The sequence below is a fragment of the Corvus kubaryi genome, unplaced genomic scaffold (assembly GCF_017639235.1).
Source record: "Corvus kubaryi isolate FWS band 111438036 unplaced genomic scaffold, C.kubaryi_AGA036_p1.0 37060, whole genome shotgun sequence".
Lineage (NCBI taxonomy): Eukaryota > Metazoa > Chordata > Aves > Passeriformes > Corvidae > Corvus > Corvus kubaryi.
In genome coordinates this window covers 119,379-141,088 of record NW_024581022.1, presented here as the reverse complement: position 1 = coordinate 141,088, position 21,710 = coordinate 119,379, and the positions used below count along the sequence as shown (strand labels likewise).

The window sequence follows — 21,710 nt, the reverse complement described above, 5'->3', positions numbered from 1 at the left end:
CAGAAAAATTTGCCCTAAAAATGAGGAATTTTCCCAAAAAAATGGGATTTTTTTCCCTAAAAATCAGGCTTGGACCCTAAAAATGGGATTTTTCCTCAGAAAATTGGGGTTGGCTGCTAAAAATAGGGCTTTCCCCTCAGAATTGTGGAATTTGTTCCTAAAAATGACATTTTTGAGCCTAAAACCAGGATTTTTTTCCCTCAAAACAAACATTGGGCCCTAAAAACGAGGGATTTTCCCACAAACCCCAAAGTTTAGGGCCTAAACCTGGGATTTTTCCCACAGAAAAGCCCGGGAAGGATCCAAATCCAAGCGAAATCGCTGCTCACCTGCTCTCTGTCGGCGTCCATGGACACGGAGAGCAGCAGGTTGGCGGGAACGGCGGCCGAGCGGACGCCGCCGCCCTGTTCCGGCGGAATTCCCAAATGCTGAGCCACGTCCCGGGCCGTGGCCGCCGTGGCCGTGGCCGTGAGGCCCAGGAAGCACCGGACGCCCAGGCGCTGCCGGAGAACCTGGAATGGCGGGGGAAAGCGGGATTGGAAGGCTTCTCCTAAGGGTTTTCCCGCCTTTTTCCTGAGGTTTTTTTCCCGTCTTTTTCCCAAGGGTTTTCCCGCTTTTTTCCAAGGCTTTTCCCGCTTTTTTCCAAGGGTTTTCCTGCCTTTTTCCTGAGGGTTTTTTCCCGCCTTTTTCCAAGGGTTTTCCTGCTTTTTCCAAGGGTTTTCCCACTTTTTCCCAAGGGTTTTCCTGCCTTTTTCCTGAGGGCTTTCCCGCCTTTTTTCCAAGGGTTTTCCCGCCTTTTCCCAAGGGTTTTTTTCCCGCCTTTTCCCAAGGCTTTTCCTGCCTTTTTCCAAGGGTTTTCCTGCTTTTTCCAAGGGTTTTCCCACTTTTTCCCAAGGGTTTTCCCGCCTTTTCCCAAGGGTTTTCCCGCCTTTTTCCAAGGGTTTTCCCGCTTTTTTTCCCAAGGGTTTTCCTGCCTTTTTCCTGAGGGCTTTCCCGCCTTTTCCCCAAGGGTTTTTTTCCCGCCTTTTCCCCAAGGCTTTTCCCGCTTTTTCCCAAGGGTTTTCCCGCTTTCTTCCAAGGCTCTTCCCACTTTTTCCCAAGGCTTTTCCCGCCTTTTCCCAAGGGTTTTCCCGCCTTTTCCCAGGGTTTTCCCGCTGTGGCACCTTGCAGACACGCAGGTAGGCAGGCCGGAAGTTGTGGGACCACTGGGAGACGCAATGAGCCTCATCCAGGCAGGCGAAAGCCACAGGAGGGAGGCGATCCCGGAAAAACAGGGAAGAGGATCCCGATGCCACCAGAGCCTCCGGAGAGAGCAGCAGGATCTGGGCCTGGCCATTCCTGACCTGCCGGAAAAAGCGGGAGAATCCAAGATTTCTTCTTTGTGCCGTTCGAAAGGAGGGAAAATTGGGAATTGTCGTCACCTTTTCCATGGCTGCTTCCCGCTGGGATTGGGAAAGGTTGGAATGGATGCAGACGGCCTTGAGGCAGGGGGGGAGGCCGGAAACCTGGGATTGGGAATATTCCAGGGGTTGTTTCTTTTTTCTGGGATAACCCAGCAGAATCTGAGGTGGGAAAAGCGGGAATTCTGGGAATACCTGATCGTCCATGAGGGAAACGAGAGGGGAAATCACCAGGGAGACGCTCCCGGAGTTTTTGTGATAGAGAAAAGCGGGAAGTTGGTAGCACAGGGATTTGCCCATCCCTGTGGGTAACACCACCAGCGTGGATAATCCTGGGAAAACACCAAAAAAAACCCGGGAATTTTGGGAAGTTGGGCCCAGTAGGAGGTGGGAATGGAGGCGGGAAAAGAAGGGGAAATCCAACCGGAAAGGATCCGCATGACAGCCTCGGCCTGGCCCGGCCGGAAGGAATCGTATCCCAAATTCCTCAGAGCTTCCAGGACTTCTTCCGGAGGATCTGGGGGGGAATTCAGGAGGTGGGAATGGGGGCTTTTCCATGGTTTTTTTCCATGGTTTTTTCCCATGGTTTTTCCAGGGATTTTGCTCCGTGATTTACCTGGGATTGTCCCATCGGGGGCTGGGCTGTAAAGGGGATCCACGGCAGCTGGAGGAGGGGAGGGGGAGAATTCCGGCCGTGGGAAATCCAGGGAATTTGGGCTGAGCTGGGGATTATCCCCACGGGCGCCGCCGGCTGGAGGGAAAAGAGGAAAAGCTGGGATTTGAGGAGGAAAATTCCGCATTTTTAAGGTCAAAATCCTCATTTTTAGGGAAAAAAATCCCATTTTTAAGCCCTGAAAGTGCATTTTTTGGGACTAATCCCACATTTCCTGAGGGAAAATCCACATTTTTAGCATCCACCCTCAGTTTTTAGGGAAAAAAATCCCAGTTTTGGGACCTAAACCTGAATTTTTGGGACAAATTCCTCCTTTTTAGGGCCAAAATCCTCACTTTTAGGGAAAAAAATCCCACTTTTAAGCCCTGAAAGTGCATTTTTTGGGACTAATCCCACATTTTGTGGGTCAAATTCCACATTTTTAGCATTCAACCACAATTTTTAGGGAAAAAAAATCCCAGTTTTAGGCTCTAAAATTTCAATTAGGGACAAATTCCACAGTTCTGAGGCAAAATCCATGTTTTTAGGATCCAACCTCAATTTTTAGGGAATAAAATCCCAGTTTTAAGATCTAAACTTTCATTTTTTGGGGGAAAATCCCTCATTTTTAGGGCCAAAATCTGGGTTTTGGCTCCAATGCCCATTTTTAGGGGAAAAATCCCATTTCTAGGGCACAAATCCCCGATTTTCAGCCCCAAATCCCACATTTTACATCCCAAATCCTGAATTTTAGGACCCATCCCCTTTTTAGGATAAACCCTCACATTTCTGAGGGAAAAAAAATCACATTTTTAAGCCCCAAATTCTCATTTTTAGTGCCAAATCCCACATTTTTAGATCCCAAATCCTGGTTTTTACGATTCAATCCCCTTTTTAGGATAAACCCTCCCAGTTTTAGGGAAAAAACCATGCACTTTTAAGTCCAAAATCCTCATTTTTCATGCCCAAATCCTCTATTTTTAGATCCCAAATCCTGATTTTTAGGATCAACGTCCTTTTTAGGATCAACCCTCACATTTTCAAGGAAAAAAAATCCCATTTTTTTAGCCCCAAATCCCAATTTTTAAGGCAAAAGTTCCAATTCTTAAGGCAAAAATTCCAATTTTTAAGCCCAAAATCCCAATTTTTGAGGCCAAAATCCCAATTTTTGAGGCCAGACCCCCCTCGTTTCCCACCCTTTCCATAAGAAAAGGCACCAATTCCATAATTCCAGCTCTCACCGGGAATCTCCGGGATAAAAACGCTGTTGGTCCTTCGGGCCACTTCTTCCAGAGTGGGAAGCGGCTCCTCCTCCTCCTCCTCCTCCTCAGGAATTTCCTCCGGGAACGATCCCAAATCTTTCCCTGCGGGCACAAAACGGGCGATTCTCTCAAAAAATCCGCGGAAAAGAACCCACCTCACCCTCTTCCCGCTGTTTTATCCTAAAAATTCCCCTCAAATCCCGAATTCCCGGCCCGACCTCGGCATTCCGACGCCCAGTGCCCTTTCCCGCCACACCGGAAGCAAACATCGGCTCCGCCTCCGAACTGCCCCGACTTTTTCCTCCATTTCTGCTTCCAAACCTGGGGAAAAAAAAAAATTCCACACCGCAAAATTCCATCAGGGAGAGCCTGGAGATTCCCAAAAAACCAATCTGGGAAGGTTTTACCTGTTTCCGAAGGAATTTTCCCCTCAGGCATCCGCGGGAATACGTTTTTCTCTTCAGGTTGAGCCGGACGAAATTCCCGCCGCTCCGGGGAGTGGCTCTGAGGGAAAAGAGGGATAAAGGGCAGCGGGAATCTGGGAAAAGCTGGAAAAAGCTGGGAATAGCCAGGCAAAGCTGGGAAAAGCCGGGAATTACCGGCCTCTGCGCGTGGGTTTGGGTTTTTCCTCCTTTTCCTCCTCTTCCAGGATTTTTTCCAAGCGATCCGCTGCCTTCCCAGCTTCCTTTCGGGATTCCAGCTGCTCTTCCTCACCCTCATTTTCCTCCTGGATCGACCTCACCCCAAAAATTCCCGGATCCGAGCCTTGGGGACCCCTCCGGAGCTTGGCCGGAGCCTCCGCGGCGCCTCCGTCTTCCCGGGGCCTTTTCCTCACGGAATTTCCTATGGATGCGGCGTGGATTTCCCCCTTTTCCCTCACGGATCCCGCTGGGAATTCCCGGTTTTCAGGAGATTCCTGGCACCTCTGGAGCCAGCCGGGATCCAGCGATCTCAAAGTTTGGGCCACGCTCTGCTTCAGCCGCTGGAATTTGTCGGGAACGGGAGGAAAACCGGGATTCATTCCCGCCGGGAGTGTGAGGGGGCCCAATCCCGAGAATTCTCCGGATTTTTCAGGATCTCCGGATTTTCCGGCATCTCCGGATTTTTCAGATTCTCCTTCATTCCGTGGAGGTTCCGGGGATGAAGCTTCGGCTCCGCGCTCCGGGTTTTTCTGGGATTGGGGAATTTTGGGGATTCTCCTGGGATTTGGGGTCCTCCGAGGGGTCAGGGGAGGCTCCTGGAGGGAAGGGAGGGGTCACATCCCGCTTTTTCCCCCCCTGGAATTCCAAATCCCAAATTAAACAGGGCCTGGATTTTGGGGGTCCCAGAGTTTGGGGTCTCTGATTTTGGGATTCTCCAATTTTGGGGTCCTTAATTTTGGGATTTTCAATTTTGGGGTCTCTACTTTGGAGGGATCCCTGATTTTGGGAATCTCTGATTTTGGAGTCTGTAAATTTGGGGGTCCCTGATTTTGGGGGTCTCTGATTTTTGGGATCTCTGATTTTGGGGGTCTCTGATTTTTGGGATCTCTGATTTTGGGGTCCTTAATTTTGGGGGTCTCTATTTTTGGGGTCTCTCATTTTGGGGTCCCAGATTTTGGGATTCTCCGATTTTTGGGGTCTCCATTTTTTGGGAATCTCTGATTTTAGGATCCCTAATTTTGGGGTCTCTGTTTTTGGGGGTCTCTAGTTTTGGGATTCTCCAATTTTTGGGGTCTCCAATTTTTGGGAATCTCTGATTTTGGGATCCCTAATTTTGGGGGGTCTGTTAATTTTGGGGATTCTTGAATTTTTGGGGTCTCTGATTTTGGGTTTTTTTTATTTCAGGGTCCCTGATTTTGGGAGTCTCTGATTTTGGGGTCCTCAACTTTTGGGATCCCTGATTTGGGGCTCTCCAATTTGGGGGTCTCTGATTTTGGGGTCTCTCTGACTTTGTGGGTCCCTGGTTTTTGGGGTCTCCAATTTTTGGGATTCTTCAACTTTTCGGGTCTCTGATTTTGGGGGGTTTTTATTTTGGGGTCTCTGATTTTGGGGTCCCAAAGTTTGGGATTCTCCAACTTTTGGGGTCTCTGATTTTTGGGAATCTCCGATTTTGGGGGTCCTTTATTTTGGGGTTTTTGATTTTGGGGTCTCTAAATTTGGGGGTCTCCAATTTTTGGGGTCTCCGATCTTGGGAATCTCAAAGTTTGGGGTCTCCTATTTTTGCAGTCCCTAATTTTAGGATTCTCTGATTTTGGGATCCCTGATTTTTGGGGTGTCTGATTTTGGGAGGGTCTCCAAATTTTGGGCTGATTTTGGGGCTCTCCGATTTTGGGGTCTCTGATTTTTGGGGGCTTCCAATTTTTGGGGTCCCTGATTTGAGGGGTCTCAGATTTTGGCCTCTCCAATTTATGGGGTCCCTGATTTTGGGGTTCTCCAGTTCTGGGGTCCTTAATTTTGGGGTTTTTGATTTTGGATTCTCTGTTTTGGAGTCTCTGATTTTTGGGGTCTCAAATTTTGGGCTCCCCGATTTTTGGGATCCCTGGTTTTTGGGATCTCCAATTTTGGGATCCTTAGTTTTGGGGCCTCTGATTTTGGGGCTCTCTGATTTTGGGGTCTCCAACTTTTGAGGTCCATAATTTTGGGGGTCTCCAATTTTGGGGTCTCTCATTTTTGGGTCCCTGATTTGGGGTCCCAAATTTTGGGATTCTCCAACTTTCGGGGTCTCCAATTTTTGGGAATCTCCCATTTTGGGGTCTCTCATTTTGGGGTTTTTGATTTTGGGGTCTCGGGTTTGAGGTGTCTCCAATTTTTGGGATCCCCAACTTTTGGGATCCCTGATTTGGGGCTCTCCAATTTTGGGGTCTCTGATTTTAGGGGGGGTTCCTGATTTTGGGGTCTCTCTCATTTTGGGATCCCTAATTTTGGGGGTCCCTGACTTTGGGGATTCTTCAACTTTTCGGGTCTCTGATTTCTGGGATCTCTGATTTTGGGGTCTCTGATTTTTGGGGGTTTTTATTTTGGGGTCTCCCTGATTTTAGGATTCTCCAATTTTGGGGTCCTTAATTTCAGGGTGTCCGATTTTGGGGTCTCCAGTTTTTGGGGTCCCTGATTTTGAGGGTCTCAGATTTTGGGATCCTAAATTTTGGGGTCTCTGATTTTGGGAGTCTCTGATTTTGGGGTCCATAATTTTGGGGGGGGTCTCCAAATTTGGGGTCTCTCATTTTGGGGTCCCAAATTTTGGGATTCTCCAACTTTTGCGGTCTCCAAGTTTTGGGAATCTCTGATTTGGGGTCCTTAATTTTGGGATTTTCAGTTTTGGGGTCTCTGCTTTTGAGGGACCTCGATTTTAGGAATCTCTAATTTTGGGGGGTTTTGATTTTTGGGGTCTCTGATTTGGGACTCTTCAGTTTTGGGGTCTCTGATTTTAGGGGGGGGTCCCTGATTTTGGGGTCTCTCTGACTTTGGGGGTCTCTGATTTTGGGATCCCAACTTTTGGGATTCTCCAACTTTCGGGGTCTCTGATTTTGGAGATTTCCGATTTTGGGATCCCTAATTTTGGGGTTCCTGATTTTTGGGATGCCTAATTTTGGGATTCTCCCTCAGGAACAACCCAAATTTTGGGATGAAGAATCCCCCAAACATCCCCAGGAAAATCCCCTTCCCCTTTTCCCCCCATTCCCGACCTTCCCAGTCATTCCCAGTTTGGCTTTGAGCTTCATCCCATAAAACTCCGCTGAAATTCCCGGCCTGGCGCTCCCACTCCGGCTTTTCCCGGGAATTTTGGGCGCCCGGTTCAAGTGGGAACCCCAAAATCCCGAATCTTCCACCTGCAACGACACCAAAATCCCGAAAAATCCCCCAAATCGCCTCAATCCCATCCCAAAATCCCAAAAAATGGGTGGAAAAACTGAGCTCAGATTCCTCCCAGAGATGGAAAACCGATGGAATACGATCATTCCATGGGAAATTTTGGGATGAAAACACCCCCAAATCCCATTTCCCACCCCAAATCCTTTTTGTCTGGATTTTCTAAGCCAAAAAGATTCCTTTTCCAGCACCAATTTTCCCAAAATTCCGAACAAATCCCAAAAAAACCCACGTGGGTTTTTTGCTCTGTCCACAGTGCAAAAATTCAGGGGAAAATCCCCAAAATTTTGGATCAAGGACAAATTTCGGGAGACCCCAAAAGTCAAAGGGAGTTTTCCAGCACCTGTTCCACATTTGGGATTTCCTGGGATCCCGTTTTTTCCGAGGAATCCGATGCTTTTCCCTGCTGCTTCAGCATCCGGTACTCCTTGTAGAGCTCTGTGGGAGAAAATCCGAGGAAAAATTGGGAATTTTTTTGGGGAAAAAAATTGATGTTCCAAAGCCCAGGAAACTCCAAAATCCCCGAATTCCCAAAAACTCACTCCGGGTTTCCTCTGGAGCTTCCTCGATGTCGGCCTGTGAGGGAAACACATCCCAAGAAATGGTGAATTCCGGGAATTATCCCGATTTTCTGCTGTGGTGGGATGGCAGAGGGGAGGGATTTGGGGTTTTTTTTCGGGATTTTAGGGGTTTTTTGGGATTTGAGGTTTTTCCAGAAGGAAAATGAGGGTTGGAGCAACCTCATGGAAACGCCTTGTGGAAAACCCTAGGGAAAAGTTTTTTTATGGAAAAACTCATGGAAAAACCCGCCTGAGCCTCCCTAAAACCCCTCCAGGGAACCCCAGGAAGTTCCCCTTGACCTGACCCCGCTTAAAACCCCAAAAATCCCCTCAGGCACCCCCAAAATGGCCCCAAACATTCCAGGGACACCCCCAAAACCCCAGGACCCCGCTAAACCAAACCCCACAATTCCAGCGATCCCCTAAACCACCCCAAAGAACCCCCAATACCCCAAAACCACCCCAGGGATCCCCAAACCACGGCCCCACAAATTCCAGGGATTCCCCTCAGGGACCCCGCCCCACAAATTCCCCCCGTGGCCCCTCAGGAGGACCTGGCTGGGCTTCCGCCGCCGTTCCCGCAGGAATTCCGCTTCCCAGCGCTTCAGCAGCACCTTCAGCTCCTGCTGCCGCTCCATGGCCTCAGGATTGGGATCGGGATCAGGATTGGGATTGGGATTGGGATTGGGATCAAGATCGGGATCGGGACCCGAGGGAGGCTCGGGGTGAACCCCGGACCTGCCTCAGAGCGAACTTCCCGCTCTCGCCGCGCTCCAGCCAATGGAAATGCAGGGATTGGTGATTGACGGCAAAAGGAGCCAATGGGAAGGCGAAAAGTGCAAAGCGCCCCGATTACCCCGCGCTCGAACCAATGACAAGTTCGAGAGATAATGACAGACAGCGGTAAGAACCAATTAAAATTGGAGGATCCGCCCCTAGGGTGTGTCTCCCTCGCTGATTGGTTGTCTTAATGCGCAGACACGGAAGTGAAGTTTCCGTACGGGCCGGGTACAAGCAGGGGCTGCGGGCGGGCGGTGAGTGGGGGGTGCCATGTTGGGGGGAGATGGTGGGGCCGATTTTGGGGGTTCCTGAGGAGATTTTGGGATGACTTGGGAATCCCTGGCGGAATTTGGGAGTCGCTGGGGCGGTCTGGGATCCCTGAGGGAATTTGGGGGGTCGCTGGGTGGGGGTAGGCGCTGTTTTGGGGGTGCTCTGGGACATCCTTTGAGGGGAGCTGCACTCGGGGTCCCCTCACAACGCCCCCTTTGCCTCCCCCCTCCTCCCTCGACTTCCCTTTCCGGCGGGATATCCCTGGATTCGGGGCTTCCCTGGAATTCTCCCACAGCCCCCGCTCCTCCTGTGTGTCCCCCAATTTCACCTGTGCCCCTTCCTCATTCCCACAGCCCCCTCGGAATCCATGGATTCCCTGCTTTTCCTCTGCGCCCGCCGCATTGTCGCCCACCGCCCTCTTCCCGCCCTTCCTGCCGATCTCTATCCCGTCCTTTTCCAAGCTGCATTCCTGGATGGGAGACCCCTGGTCCTGCGGGATTTGGTGACCGCTTGGCCCTTCCCGGTGCTCAACTTCCAGCGGCTCGTGGGGCGCCGGGAGCTGCTCCGGGACCATCCCTGCAAGCTCTGCGTCCAGGCCGTCATCCTGGCCGTGGTGGCGCAGCTCCGGCGGGATCTGGAGGAGCCGGGACGCGATTCCAGGTGGGTTTGGGAATTCCGGGATGGGCACAGCCTCGGTTCCTCCTCCATCCATGTGAGTTTTCCTGCTGGTTCATTCCCGGTTTTCCCCCCTAGACGGTTCCGGCTCCGCCTGCTGGACATGACCGGACTCCCGGATGCCGCCTCCGGCCGCGCTCCCGACGGGATGAGCGTCTGGTCCGGCACCGTGGCCTTGGCCAAGGCCTGCGTGGAGGTGTCCAAGCACCAGCGGGAATTCCAGAGGCGCGGATCCAAGCGGCACAAAGGCCGTTCCGGCGCCGCCACGGCCGCGGCCGCTCCACAGCCCCCGGGCGTGGACGTCCACGCCGACCTGTTCGTCAACGGAACATCCTACGGGATCCTCCGGGACGCGCTCCAGACCGGAGCCGCCGGCCCGCTGCGCCTCAAGTGCCGGGAATTCCAAGCCGAGGAACTCTCGGCATCCGGAATCGTGACTTTGTTGGAATCCTTGGATCCTTCCTGCGTGCGGAGGGTGGATCTGCGCTTCAACAATCTGGGATTGACCGGGCTCTCGGTGATCCTGCCGCACCTCTCCCGCTTCCCGGAGCTGCGGAGCCTCAAGCTCCAGTACAGCAACGTCGACGTGCGGCGCCCGACGCCGGAATCGGCCATCGGAATCCGGTGCCTGGCCGGGCAGCTGGGAATGCTGCCCAGCCTCCGGGAGCTCAACCTGGGATCCTCCCGGCTCTCCGGGAATCTGCGCCAGATCCTCTGGTGAGTTCCTAACGGAGCGGGATCCTCGCCGGGCCCTTCCCGCGCTCCAGGGGCATTCCCAAGGGTTGGGGTTGGTGATCTCGGGGGTCTTTTCCAGCCTGAGTGATCCTGTGATTCCAGGACTTCATTATCCCAATATTCCTGTGGTTCCAGGATTTCATTATCCCAATAGTTTATGACTCAGCGACTCCATTATTCTGTAATTTCATAATCCCAGAATTCCAGGATTCTCAAAGGCTGAACTTGATGATCTTGGAGATCTTTTCCAATCTTAGTAACCCCATGATTCCAGGATTTCATTATCCCAATATTGCCATGATCCCGTTATCCCAATAGCTCATGACTCAGTGATTCCATTGTCCTGTAATTCCATGATCCCATAATTCTGTGATCCCAGGATTCCCAGAGGTTGCCCTTGATGGTCTTGGAGGCCTTTCCCAACCTCAGTGATTCCATCATTCCATGACCACATGATTCCATATTTCCAGAACTCAACAACCCCATGATTTTGATTCCACAATTCCATGGCTTCATGATCCCATAATTCCATGATTCCCAAAGGTCAAACTTGATGCTCTTGGAGCTCTTTCCCAACCTCAATCATTCCAGAATTCCACAATTCCATGGAGGGAATCACAGCTCCCAGCCCGCTCCACGATCCCATCATCCCATGACTCCGTAACTCTGTGATCCCACGATTCCATGATCCCAGAACTCCATGACCTCATCATTCCAAAATCCCCTGATTTTCAGAGGTCAAACTTGATGCTCTTGGAGATCTTTCCCAATCTCAGCCATTCCATAATTCCATCATTCCATGGCCCCATAATCCCATGATCCCGTAATTCCAGAACTCCACGATCCCACGATTTTGATTCCACAATTCTGTGCCTCCATGATCCCAGAATTCCACGATTCTCAAACCTTGAACTTGATGCTCTTGGAGCTCTTTCCCCACCTCAGAGATCCCAGAATTCCACAATTCCATGGCTTCACGATCCTCAACCATCAAACTTGATGCTCTTGGAGCTGTTCCCACTCTCAGCCATTCCAGAATTCCACCATTCCCCAATTCCATGGATGCAATCACAGCTCTCCTTCCCCGCACTTCCCCCACCAATCCGGGACCCATCCCGACATTTCCTGATCCCACGGAGCCTCTGCTCCGTCGGCGGCTCCGGAACGTCCCCGCGGGCCTCACCTCTCCCTTTTCCCTCCCGCCAGCGACCTCCAGGCTCCGTTGGAAAGCTTGGAATTGGCCTTCTGCTCCCTCCTTCCCGCCGACCTCGCCTTCCTCTCCCAAAGCTTCCACGCTCCGGCCCTCAAAAGGTTGGATCTGAGCGGCCACGACTTCTCCCAAAGCCTCCTGGAGCCGCTCCGGCTGCTCCTGGAGGAAACCTCGGCCTCGCTGCTGCACCTGGATCTCATGGAATGCCGTATGGCCGACTCCCACCTGGACGCGCTGCTGCCAACGCTCCGGCGCTGCTCCCGCCTGCGCTTCCTGGGACTCTACGGCAATTCCCTGTCCACGGCCGCGCTCAAGGATCTGCTCCAGAAAACCCTGGAGCTGCCGGATCTGCGCCTGGTCGTGTATCCCTTCCCTGTGGATTGCTACAAGCCGGAGCCTCCGCGCAGAATCCCGGGATCCCGGCGGATTTACGAGGAGCCCATGGATGGCGAACGTTTGGCGGCGGCGAGCGCCGAGATTTCCCAGCTGCTGGCAAATTCCGGGAGAACCGACCTCATCTGGACTTACAATCCCTACGGACACGGAGCCATGGACTACTTCTCCTTGTGACTCGGGAAAGGCTTGGAGGCGGGAAAAGCTCGGAGCCTCCAGCCCGGAAAAGCGCCGCCTCCTTCTTCCCAAACTCTGGGGCGTTCCCCGCCTCATCCCGGTGCTTTTCCACCTCATTCCAGTATTTTTTTTCCCTTCATTTCGGTGCTTTCCCACCTCGTTTCAGGATTTTTCCTGTTCATCCCGTTGTTATTCCGCCCGATCCCGAGATTTTTTTCCCTGATTTTCTTGCTTTTCTGCCGCATTTTGAGGTTTTTCCATCCCATCCCGATATTTTTCCCCTCATCCCGATACTTTTCCTCCTCATTCCAAGTTTTTCCCACCTCATTCTGGTGTTTTTCCCCCATTTTGTTCTTTTTCCAGCCCATCCTGGCATTTTTCCATTGGGATTGGGTTTGCATGGCCAAATTTTGGGAGGCTCCGGGGCTGGATTCCGTGGGAAGCTGCCGGAAGCTTCTCCCGTGTCCGGCTGATCCCATCGGGAACGGTGATGACGCCTCTGGAATTCGAATTAAGTTGGAAGAAACACATCATGGCACAGATGGAATTCTGGAGCAGGAATATGGGAAAGGAACGACTCTGGAGATTATTCCAAGGAACTGGAGTGGAAATTCCCAAAATTCCCTGGTGCATCCAATGGGAAGCCCATCCTGGGGCTGGATCCTCGCAAGGACCTGCGGATCCATGGAAAAGGGAGCAGATTCCTGGTAGGATTCCGTGACCGCAGAGGAAAAAAACCTTGGAGTGGGATGTTCCCAAAGGATTGACCCCTTGGAAAAGGAAATTGTCTTCCATGGGAATGACACGTTGGAGAAATCCATGGAAAACTCGCTGTGGGATGGATTCATGTTGGAGAAATCCTGGAAAACTCTTTCCCGTGGTGGAAGAATCCATGGAAAACTCACTGTGGGATGGATTCACGTTGGAGAAACCCTGGAAAACTCTTTCCCATGGTGGAGAAATCCATGGAAAACTCTTACCTTGGGATGGATTCATGGAGAAATCTCTCCCATGGGAACGACACAGTGGAGAAATCCATGGAAAACTTGCTGTGGGATAGATTCACGTTGGAGAAATGGAAAATCCCACGGGATGGCCCCGGGCTCCCAGCGCTGCTGGAGGGATTGAGGGAAAGCTGGGAAAGAGGGAAGTGGGGAGGGGGGAAAAGGTGGATTTGGGGTCTTGTTCTCCTGCTCTGATTCCGTTGGAAATAAACTCATCCTATCCCAGATCCCGAGTCTGTCGTGCCCTGATGGGATTGGCCGAGGGATCTCTCCCAATCCATGAATCCTCCCTGATTTCCCTCTTTTGGGGGTTTTTCCATCCAATCCCGCTGCTTTTCCGCCTCATTTTGGGGTTTTCCACCTCACTTTGGGGCTTTTTCTGCCTCATCCTGGGTTTTTTTTCACTTGATCCTGGTGGTTTCCCACCTCGTTTCGCTGGGTTTTGCCTCATCCCGGTGTTTTTCTCCTCATCCTGGGGCTTTTCCACCTCATTTTGGTATTTTTTGCCTTATCCCATTATTTTTCCCCCTCATCCCGGTGCTTTTCCACCTCATTTTGGTGGTTTGGGCCTTCTCCTGGTGATTTTCCCCTCATCCTGCTGCTTTTCTGCCTCATTTTGGGTTTTTTTTCCCTCATCCCAGTGGTTTTCCAACTGATTTTGGGGGTTTTTTTGCCTTATCCTGGTATTTTTCTCCTCATCCCGGTGCTTTTCCACCTCATTTTGCTGTTTTTTGCCTCATCCTGGTATTTTTCCCCTCATCCTGGTGCTTTTCCATCTCATTTTGATGCTTTTCCGCCTCATTTTGCAATTTTTTGCCTTCTCTTAGTACTTTTCCACCTCATTTTGGTTTTTTGGGCCTTATTCCTTTGGTTTTTCACCTCTTTTTGGTGTTTTTCCCCTCATCCTGATGGTTTTCCACCTCATTTTGCAGTTTTGGGCCTTATCCCGGTGGTTTTCCCCTCATCCCAGTGGTTTTCCACCTCATTTTGCAATTTTTTTGCCTTTTCCTAGTACTTTTCCACCTCATTTTGGTATTTTTGCCCTCATCCCGGTGCTTTTCCCCCTCATTTTGGTTTTTTTTCCACCTCATTTTGGTGGTTTGGGCCTTCTCCTGCTATTTTCCCCCTCATCCTGCTGCTTTTCCACCTCATTTTTGTATTTTTTTACCTCATCCCGGTGTTTTCCCACCTCAATTTGGCATTTTCCCCCTCATCCTGGTGCTTTTCCAACTGATTTTGGTATTTTGGGCCTCATCCTGGTGTTTTCCCACCTCATTTCAGTGGCTTTTCCCTCATCCCGGTGGTTTTCCACCCTATCCCAGTGGGTTTTCCCTCATCCCGCTGCTTTTCCACCCCAATTTTGATATTTTTCCACCCCTTCCCGCTGTTTTTCCCCTCATTTTGTTGTTTTTCCACCTCATTTAGCAATTTTTCCCCCTCATCCCGGTGGTTTTCCACCCCACCCCTCATCCCGGTGTTTTCCCTCTTCATTCCAGGCGATTTTCCACCTTATTTTGCTGTTTCTCCACTTCATCCCGGCGTTTTTCTCCTCATCCCGATATTTTTCCGCCTCATTTCGGTGCTTTTCCACCTCATTCCGACGGGTTTTGCCTCATCCCGGTGGCTGAGGGCCCTGAGGGTCTATAGGGGAACATGGCGGAGGGAGGGCACCTATGGGGGGGCGGGGGGGTCTGTGAGGGTACCCACAGCCTGGGGGGCTTATAGGGGGTGTTTATAGGGTCGCTGAGGGTCTGGAGGGGTCTGGGGCCCTATAGGGATGCCTGAGGGGGGTTCTATAGGGGGCTGGAGATCCATAGGGGCCCCTCGGTACCTATAACAGCCGGGCACCCCCGGCCCCTCCGCTTCTGCTTCCACCCGGAGCCTTTTCAGCGCCGCACCACCCGGGGGCGCCCTCGCATTCCGATCCCCCCCCCCCCAGGCCGCCACTTCCGGGTCGCGCCGCCCGCTCCGCGCCCTCTGTCGCCTGTCGCGACAGGAGCGGTGGCCCGGCGCTGTCCGGGGCTCGCCGGTCGCTGTCGCGATGCGGGTGGGGGCGGTGCTGCGGCTCTGCGCCCGCCCGGTGCTCCGGTACCAGCAGGGGCAGCGGCCGGGGCCGGGAAGCCGCGAGTATTTTTATTACTTGGATCACCAAGGGCAGGTGAGGGGGGGTCTATAGGGGATCTATAGGGGATCTATAGGGGATCTGTGGGGGGGCGTGGGGTCTGTGGGGGATCTATAGGGGACTGGAGAGTCCTTGGGGAGGTGGGGAGGGGAAGGAGCAGCAGATCCCGGTGAGATTCCCTGCCTGCATCCTGAGCAAATCCCAGGGAGAATGCGCGTGGATCCAGGATGAATCCCAGGAGGATCGTGGAGAGATCCCAGATGGATCCCAGCAGGATCATGGAGAGATCCCAGATGAATCGCAGAAAGATTCCGGGCAGACTCCAAACGTATCCTGGATGGATCCTGGACAGATCCCAGACAAATCCCAGTCAGATTCCAGAGGGATCCCAAAAAAGCTTTCCATGGGCTCAGGACAGATCCCACAAAGAGATCCCCCATGGATCCATGGAATCGCTCCAGGACAGATCCCAAACTGCCCGAAAAAAACCTGGATGGACTCAGGCCAGATCCCAAACGGATCCCAGACAAATCCCGGGATCTGTCTGGGAAAACTCGAGCGTTTTGAGGCTTTTTCCCGCTTTTCCACAGCTTTTCCTGGATGACACCAAAGTCAAGAACTTCATCACCTGCTTCAAAGGTACCCCTGGGCCTTCCTTAATTAGGATCCCCTCGTTAATTGGGATCCAGTCATTAATTGGGCTCCAATCCCTAATCGAGATTTGAACCTTAATTGGGATTTAATCCTTAATTAGGGGGGGCTGAGCCTTGGCAAGGGGCGGGAAAGGCAGGAAGGGGGGGAGCCCCTAATTTGCATCTTAATCCCTCATGAATTAATCGTTCCCTAATTAAGACATTCCCTAATTAATTAATTAATTAAGAAACCCACTTTTAATCCAGAAATTCATCTGGGAAAGCATTTGCCCTCCCCGATTCCTCCGGAGCTCATTCCCTTCCCTCATCCCCTTTCCCAAACGGAATCCCCTTAACGAACCCCTCCCCCTTTTAATTTCCCGGAATTCATCCACGAATTCCTCGGTGCCGGAAGCCGATCCATGAATCCCATCAATGCCTTCATCCCAACAGATGTGGGATTCCTCTCCTTCTTCTTCAAGCACCTGGAGCGCAACCGGAGCGGGCGCTACGAGGCGGAATTCCCGTTCCTTTCCCGCTGCAGCCGGGAGCGGAATTTCCTGCGCTGCGAAGATCTTCCCGTGGTTTTCACCCAAATCCTGCCCGGACCCGACGGGAATCACCTCCTGTCCTACTGCGGAGGCGGCGCCCGCCTGGCGGTGCCTTTCCAGCCGGGAATGCTGACGGTATTCCCGGAAAACGGGCGGCTCTACCACCCGGCTCCGGACCAAGCCGGCGGCGTGGGATTGGTGCGCTCGGCTCTGGCTTCCGAGTGGAGTTTGGGATTCCAGTTTGGAGAAGGCTCGGAGCAACCCCCGACCCATTTCCTGTGGGAAGGGAGGAGGTATCGGCTCTCCGGGGAATTGCTGGGAATTCTGCGGGCGGAAAAGTCGGGATGCGGGCAGGAATTGGAGGCTGCGCCCGCCGCTTCCTAAAGGGATTCCTTATCCCGCGGGGAATGGGAGAAGGAGGAGCTGGAATTTCCCACAGCACCGAGATTCCCAAGCCATTCCCATCATTCCCACGGAATCAGAGACCCCCCCCTCCCTCCCTCCCAACGTTCCCATGTTTTTCCATGGAATTTCCCTTCCCCAAAATAAAGAGTGGAAGCCGCTGTGCCGATTCCTCACTGCGGTGCTGGGATTTGGGATAAAGGATTCGGGGATTTGGGATTTGGAGGGAATTCTGTCGATGCTGGTTTGTTAATTAATGATTCATTAATATCCGGTGGGAATTAGGGGAATTCCGGGGCTTTCCAGTGGCGCCGGATCCCTCCGGATACAACCAGGGATGGAGCAGCAATAAAAGTTGTGAGAAAAGAGTGGGATGGGGGAAAAAAACGCTGGGATTGGGTGGGAAGACACTGGGATGAGGAGGAAAATACTGGGATGAGGGGAAAATATCGGGATGGGGTAAAAAACTACAGAAAAAAGAGGGGAAACATCGGGATGAGGTGGAAAATGAGGCGGAAAAAGACCAAACTGAGGTGGAAAAACATTGGGATGAGGAGGAAAATACTGGGATGAGGCAGGAAAACACCGAAAAGAGGCGGAAAAACATCGGGATGGGGCAGGAAGGTACCAGGATGAGGGGAAAAATATCGGGATGGGATGGGAAAAGCTCAAAATGGGGTGGAAAAGCAAGAAAATGAGGGAAAAATCTTGGGATGGGGCAGAAAAGAGTGGGATGAGCTGGAAAAATCCCGAAATGAAGTGAAAAAGCACGGAAATGAAAGGAAAAAAATACTGGGATGAGGGGGAAAACACCGGGATGAGGGGGAAAAACACCAGGATGGAGCGGAGAAACAAAAGGATGGGGTGGAAAAATACTGGAATAAAGCGGAAAACATCGGGATGAGGTGGAAAAAGATCAAAACGAGGTGGAAAAAGACCAAAATGAGGTGGAAAAGCACCGGGATGAGGCGGGGAACACCCCAGAGTTTGGGAAGAAGGAGGCGGCGCTTTTCCGGGCTGGAGGCTCCGAGCTTTTCCCGCCTCCAAGCCTTTCCCGAGTCACAAGGAGAAGTAGTCCATGGCTCCGTGTCCGTAGGGATTGTAAGTCCAGACGAGGTCGGTTCTCCCGGAATTTGCCAGCAGCTGGGAAATCTCGGCGCTCGCCGCCGCCAAACGTTCGCCATCCATGGGCTCCTCGTAATTCCACCCGGATTCCGAGGGCGCCTCCGGCTTGTAGCAATCCACAGGGAAGGGATACACGACCAGGCGCAGATCCGGCAGCTCCAGGGTTTTCTGGAGCAGATCCTTGAGCGCGGCCGTGGACAGGGAATTGCCGTAGAGTCCCAGGAAGCGCAGGCGGGAGCAGCGCCGGAGCGTTGGCAGCAGCGCGTCCAGGTGGGAGTCGGCCATACGGCATTCCATGAGATCCAGGTGCAGCAGCGAGGCCGAGGTTTCCTCCAGGAGCAGCCGGAGCGGCTCCAGGAGGCTTTGGGAGAAGTCGTGGCCGCTCAGATCCAACCTTTTGAGGGCCGGAGCGTGGAAGCTTTGGGAGAGGAAGGCGAGGTCGGCGGGAAGGAGGGAGCAGAAGGCCAATTCCAAGCTTTCCAACGGAGCCTGGAGGTCGCTGGCGGGAGGGAAAAGGGAGAGGTGAGGCCCGCGGGGACGTTCCGGAGCCGCCGACGGAGCAGAGGCTCCGTGGGATCAGGAAATGTCGGGATGGGTCCCGGATTGGTGGGGGAAGTGCGGGGAAGGAGAGCTGTGATTGCATCCATGGAATTGGGGAATGGTGGAATTCTGGAATGGCTGAGAGTGGGAACAGCTCCAAGAGCATCAAGTTTGATGGTTGAGGATCGTGAAGCCATGGAATTGTGGAATTCTGGGATCTCTGAGGTGGGGAAAGAGCTCCAAGAGCATCAAGTTCAAGGTTTGAGAATCGTGGAATTCTGGGATCATGGAGGCACAGAATTGTGGAATCAAAATCGTGGGATCGTGGAGTTCTGGAATTACGGGATCATGGGATTATGGGGCCATGGAATGATGGAATTATGGAATGGCTGAGGTTGGGAAAGATCTCCAAGAGCATCAAGTTTGACCTCTGAAAATCAGGGGATTTTGGAATGATGAGGTCATGGAGTTCTGGGACCATGGAATTGTGGGATCACAGAGTTACGGAGTCATGGGATGATGGGATCGTGGAGTGGGCTGGGAGCTGTGATTCCCTCCATGGAATTGTGGAATTCTGGAATGACTGAGGTTGGGAAAGAGCTCCAAGAGCATCAAGTTTGACCTTTGGGAATCATGGAATTATGGGATCATGAAGCCATGGAATTGTGGAATCAAAATCGTGGGGTTGTGGAGTTCTGGAAATATGGAATCATGGGATTATGGGGCCATGGAATGATGGCATCACTGAATTATGGGATCAGGGAATTATGGGACAATGGAATCACTGAGTCATGAGCTATTGGGATAACGGGATCATGGCAATATTGGGATAATGAAATCCTGGAATCATGGGGTTACTAAGTTTGGAAAAGATCTCCAAGATCATCAAGTTCAGCCTTTGAGAATCCTGGAATCCTGGAATTCTGGGATTATGAAATTACAGAATAATGGAGTCGCTGAGTCATAAACTATTGGGATAATAAGATCCTGGAATCACAGGAATATTGGGAAAATGATGTCCTGCAGTCACAGGATCACTCAGGCTGGAAAAGACCCCCGAGATCACCAACCCCAACCCTTGGGAATGCCCCTGGAGCGTGGGAAGGGCCCGGCGAGGATCCCGCTCCGTTAGGAACTCACCAGAGGATCTGGCGCAGATTCCCGGAGAGCCGGGAGGATCCCAGGTTGAGCTCCCGGAGGCTGGGCAGCATTCCCAGCTGCCCGGCCAGGCACCGGATTCCGATGGCCGATTCCGGCGTCGGGCGCCGCACGTCGACGTTGCTGTACTGGAGCTTGAGGCTCCGCAGCTCCGGGAAGCGGGAGAGGTGCGGCAGGATCACCGAGAGCCCGGTCAATCCCAGATTCCGGAAGCGCAGATCCACCCTCCGCACGCAGGAAGGATCCAAGGATTCCAGCAGGCTCACGATTCCGGCCAGGGAGAGCTTCTCGGCTTGGAATTCCCGGCACTTGAGGCGCAGCGGGCCGGTGGCTCCGGTCTGGAGCGCGTCCCGGAGGATGCCGTAGGATGTTCCGTTGACGAACAGGTCGGCGTGGACATCCACACCCGGGGGCCGCGGAGCGGCCGCGGCCGTGGCGGCGCCGGAACGGCCTTTGTGCCGCTTGGATCCGCGCCTCTGGAATTCCCGCTGGTGCTTGGACACCTCCACGCAGGCCTTGGCCAAGGCCACGGTGCCGGACCAGACGCTCATCCCGTCGGGAGCGCGGCCGGCGGGATCATCCGGAACTCCCGTTACATCCAGCACGCGGAGCCGGCACCCGCTGGGAGGGAAAAACGGGAATGAACCAGCAGGAAAACTCACGTGGATGGAGGAGGAACCGAGGTTGTGCCCATCCCGGAATTCCCAAACCCACCTGGAATCGCGTCCCGGCTCCTCCAGATCCCGCCGGAGCTGCGCCACCACGGCCAGGATGACGGCCTGGACGCAGAGCTTGCAGGGATGGTCCCGGAGCAGCTCCCGGCGCCCCACGAGCCGCTGGAAGTTGAGCACCGGGAAGGGCCAAGCGGTCACCAAATCCCGCAGGACCAGGGGTCTCCCATCCAGGAATGCAGCTTGGAAAAGGATGGGATAGAGGTGGGCGGGAAGGGCGGGAAGGAGGACGGGAAGGGGGTGCTGAGCCACCATGCGGCGGGCGCACAGGAAAAGGAGGGAATCCGAGTATCCCGGGGGCAGCTGGCGTTTGGGAATACACGGCGGGATTTGGGTGGAGCGGCTGCGTGAAGGAGCCATGGCGGAATCCCGGGAAAAGCCCCGAATCCAGGGATATCCCCGCTGGAAAGGGAACCTGTGGGAGGAATGGGAGGGCGAAGAAGGCAAAGGGGGGCGTTTTGGGGAGGGGAGCTTGAGTGGAGTTGTTGCAAAAATGGGGACCTGGAGCAACCCCAAAAGAGCCTCAGCCCAGCCAGGGATCCCCAAAACCAGTCCAGGGATCCCCAAAACCAGTCCAGGGCCCCCCCAAATCCCCTCAATGAGCCCATGGACCCCCAAACCAGTCCAGGGACTCTCCCCAAACCAGTCCAGAGATCGCCTCAGATCACCCCAAACCAGTCCGGGGATGCCCCAAACCAGTCCAGAGACCCCCAAACCACGCCAGGGACCCTTCCCAGACCTCCCCAAACCAGCCCAGGGACCCCCCGGGCCCCCCAAACCAGTCCAGGGACCCCAAAACCAGCCCAGGGACTCCCTGGACCCCCTAAAGCAGCCCAGGGACCCCAAAACCAGTCCAGAGACCCCTCAGAGATCCCCAAACCAGTCCAGGGACCCCAAAACCAGCCCAGGGACTCTCCAGGCCCCCCCAAACCAGCCCAGGCTCCCTCAAAACCACTCCAGGGATCCCCCAAAAACCCTTCAATCCCCTCTGGAACACCCCAAACCAACCCAGAAACCCCTCAGACCTCCCTAAACCAGTCCAGAGATCCCCCAAACCAGTCCAGTGACCCCTAAACCAGTCCAGGAATCCCCCCCGACCTTCCCAAACCAGTTCAGGAACCTCAAAACCAACCATGGGGCCCCCCAGACCTCTCCAAACCAGCCCAGGGACCCCCTAAACCAGTCCAGAGCTTCCTAAACCAGTCCAGGGACCCCCTAAACCAGTCCAGGGACCCCCCCCAGACCTCCCCAAGCCAGTTCAGGGACCCCCAAACCTGCCCAGGCACCCCTCAGGGATCCCCAAACCAGTCCAGGGACCCCCGAACCAGTCCAGGGACTCTCCAGGCCCCCCCAAACCAGCCCAGGGACCCCAAAACCAGTCCAGGGACTCTCCAGGCCCCCTAAACCAGCCCAGGGACTCTCCAGGCCCCCTAAACCAGCCCAGGGACCCCAAAACCAGCCCAGGAACTCTCCAGGCCCCCCC

General features: G+C 53.5%; 5 protein-coding genes across 10 annotated transcripts in view; 2 read left to right on the top strand and 3 right to left on the bottom strand.

Moving 5' to 3' along the window:
- Positions 1 to 209: 209 nt before the first annotated feature.
- On the bottom strand, positions 210 to 8,360 carry RECQL4 (RecQ like helicase 4). Of its 2 annotated transcripts, XM_042020866.1 has the most exons (14): positions 8,277 to 8,360; positions 7,705 to 7,738; positions 7,506 to 7,600; positions 6,979 to 7,122; positions 3,914 to 4,551; positions 3,722 to 3,818; positions 3,533 to 3,635; positions 3,294 to 3,416; positions 2,017 to 2,151; positions 1,825 to 1,917; positions 1,596 to 1,732; positions 1,422 to 1,505; positions 1,164 to 1,343; positions 211 to 512 (listed from the first exon to the last, which is right to left on the bottom strand). In XM_042020866.1, the coding sequence occupies exons 1-14, from the start codon at positions 8,358 to 8,360 to the stop codon at positions 255 to 257; spliced, it is 2,205 nt and encodes a 734-aa protein (XP_041876800.1). In that variant the 3' UTR covers positions 211 to 254. The 2 variants fall into 2 exon arrangements, with proteins under 2 accessions (XP_041876799.1, XP_041876800.1); XM_042020865.1 differs by having other exon boundaries at positions 210 to 512; positions 1,164 to 1,505.
- A 184-nt stretch (positions 8,361 to 8,544) lies between these two features.
- LRRC14 (leucine rich repeat containing 14) lies at positions 8,545 to 12,057 on the top strand. 2 transcript variants are annotated; one of them, XM_042020868.1, is made up of 4 exons: positions 8,545 to 8,625; positions 9,126 to 9,432; positions 9,526 to 10,164; positions 11,389 to 12,057. In XM_042020868.1, exons 1-4 carry the CDS (start codon positions 8,613 to 8,615, stop codon positions 11,960 to 11,962), a joined length of 1,533 nt encoding a protein of 510 aa, XP_041876802.1. In that variant the 5' UTR covers positions 8,545 to 8,612; the 3' UTR covers positions 11,963 to 12,057. The 2 variants fall into 2 exon arrangements, with proteins under 2 accessions (XP_041876802.1, XP_041876801.1); XM_042020867.1 differs by lacking the exon at positions 8,545 to 8,625 and adding an exon at positions 8,678 to 8,756.
- Positions 12,058 to 14,739: 2,682 nt separating this feature from the next.
- Positions 14,740 to 21,710, bottom strand: part of ARHGAP39 (Rho GTPase activating protein 39) — a 117,091-nt gene continuing 110,120 nt past the window's right edge. The window contains exon 12 of the transcript XR_006014840.1: positions 14,740 to 14,759. The gene's annotated coding sequence lies outside the window, so the exon portion shown is untranslated. The remainder of the gene's footprint in view (positions 14,760 to 21,710) is intronic.
- CUNH8orf82 (chromosome unknown C8orf82 homolog) lies at positions 14,881 to 16,834 on the top strand. 2 transcript variants are annotated; one of them, XM_042020863.1, is made up of 3 exons: positions 14,881 to 15,124; positions 15,679 to 15,727; positions 16,174 to 16,834. In XM_042020863.1, exons 1-3 carry the CDS (start codon positions 15,008 to 15,010, stop codon positions 16,653 to 16,655), a joined length of 648 nt encoding a protein of 215 aa, XP_041876797.1. In that variant the 5' UTR covers positions 14,881 to 15,007; the 3' UTR covers positions 16,656 to 16,834. The 2 variants fall into 2 exon arrangements, with proteins under 2 accessions (XP_041876797.1, XP_041876796.1); XM_042020862.1 differs by lacking the exon at positions 14,881 to 15,124 and having other exon boundaries at positions 15,234 to 15,727.
- The window catches only part of LOC121661089 (leucine-rich repeat-containing protein 14-like), a 5,499-nt gene continuing 707 nt past the window's right edge, over positions 16,919 to 21,710 (bottom strand). The window contains exons 1-4 of one of the 3 annotated variants that reach the window (XM_042020859.1): positions 21,104 to 21,653; positions 20,211 to 21,051; positions 19,479 to 20,117; positions 16,919 to 18,297 (exon numbers count right to left, since the gene is read on the bottom strand). In XM_042020859.1, coding sequence (XP_041876793.1) covers positions 17,733 to 18,297; positions 19,479 to 20,117; positions 20,211 to 21,051; positions 21,104 to 21,362 — 2,304 coding nt within the window. In that variant the 5' untranslated portion in view covers positions 21,363 to 21,653 and the 3' untranslated portion in view covers positions 16,919 to 17,732. Of the gene's footprint in view, positions 18,298 to 19,478; positions 20,118 to 20,210; positions 21,052 to 21,103; positions 21,654 to 21,710 lie in introns of those variants that run through there. The other 2 variants (XM_042020860.1, XM_042020861.1) reach the window with 2 other exon arrangements.

Coding starts and splice junctions, on each gene's coding strand:
- LRRC14 (XM_042020867.1), top strand. CDS start 8,693: ATGCGCAGACACGGAAGTGAAGTTTCCGTACGGGCCGGGTACAAGCAG. Junction 8,757..9,125: donor GCAGGGGCTGCGGGCGGGCG/GTGAGTGGGGGG, acceptor TCATTCCCACAG/CCCCCTCGGAATCCATGGAT. Junction 10,165..11,388: donor AATCTGCGCCAGATCCTCTG/GTGAGTTCCTAA, acceptor CCCTCCCGCCAG/CGACCTCCAGGCTCCGTTGG.
- CUNH8orf82 (XM_042020862.1), top strand. CDS start 15,316: ATGAATCCCAGGAGGATCGTGGAGAGATCCCAGATGGATCCCAGCAGG. Junction 15,728..16,173: donor CTTCATCACCTGCTTCAAAG/GTACCCCTGGGC, acceptor TCATCCCAACAG/ATGTGGGATTCCTCTCCTTC.
- RECQL4 (XM_042020865.1), bottom strand. CDS start 8,360: ATGGAGCGGCAGCAGGAGCTGAAGGTGCTGCTGAAGCGCTGGGAAGCG. Junction 7,739..8,276: donor GGCGGCGGAAGCCCAGCCAG/GTCCTCCTGAGG, acceptor TTTCCCTCACAG/GCCGACATCGAGGAAGCTCC. Junction 513..1,163: donor CCTACCTGCGTGTCTGCAAG/GTGCCACAGCGG, acceptor CCGCCATTCCAG/GTTCTCCGGCAGCGCCTGGG.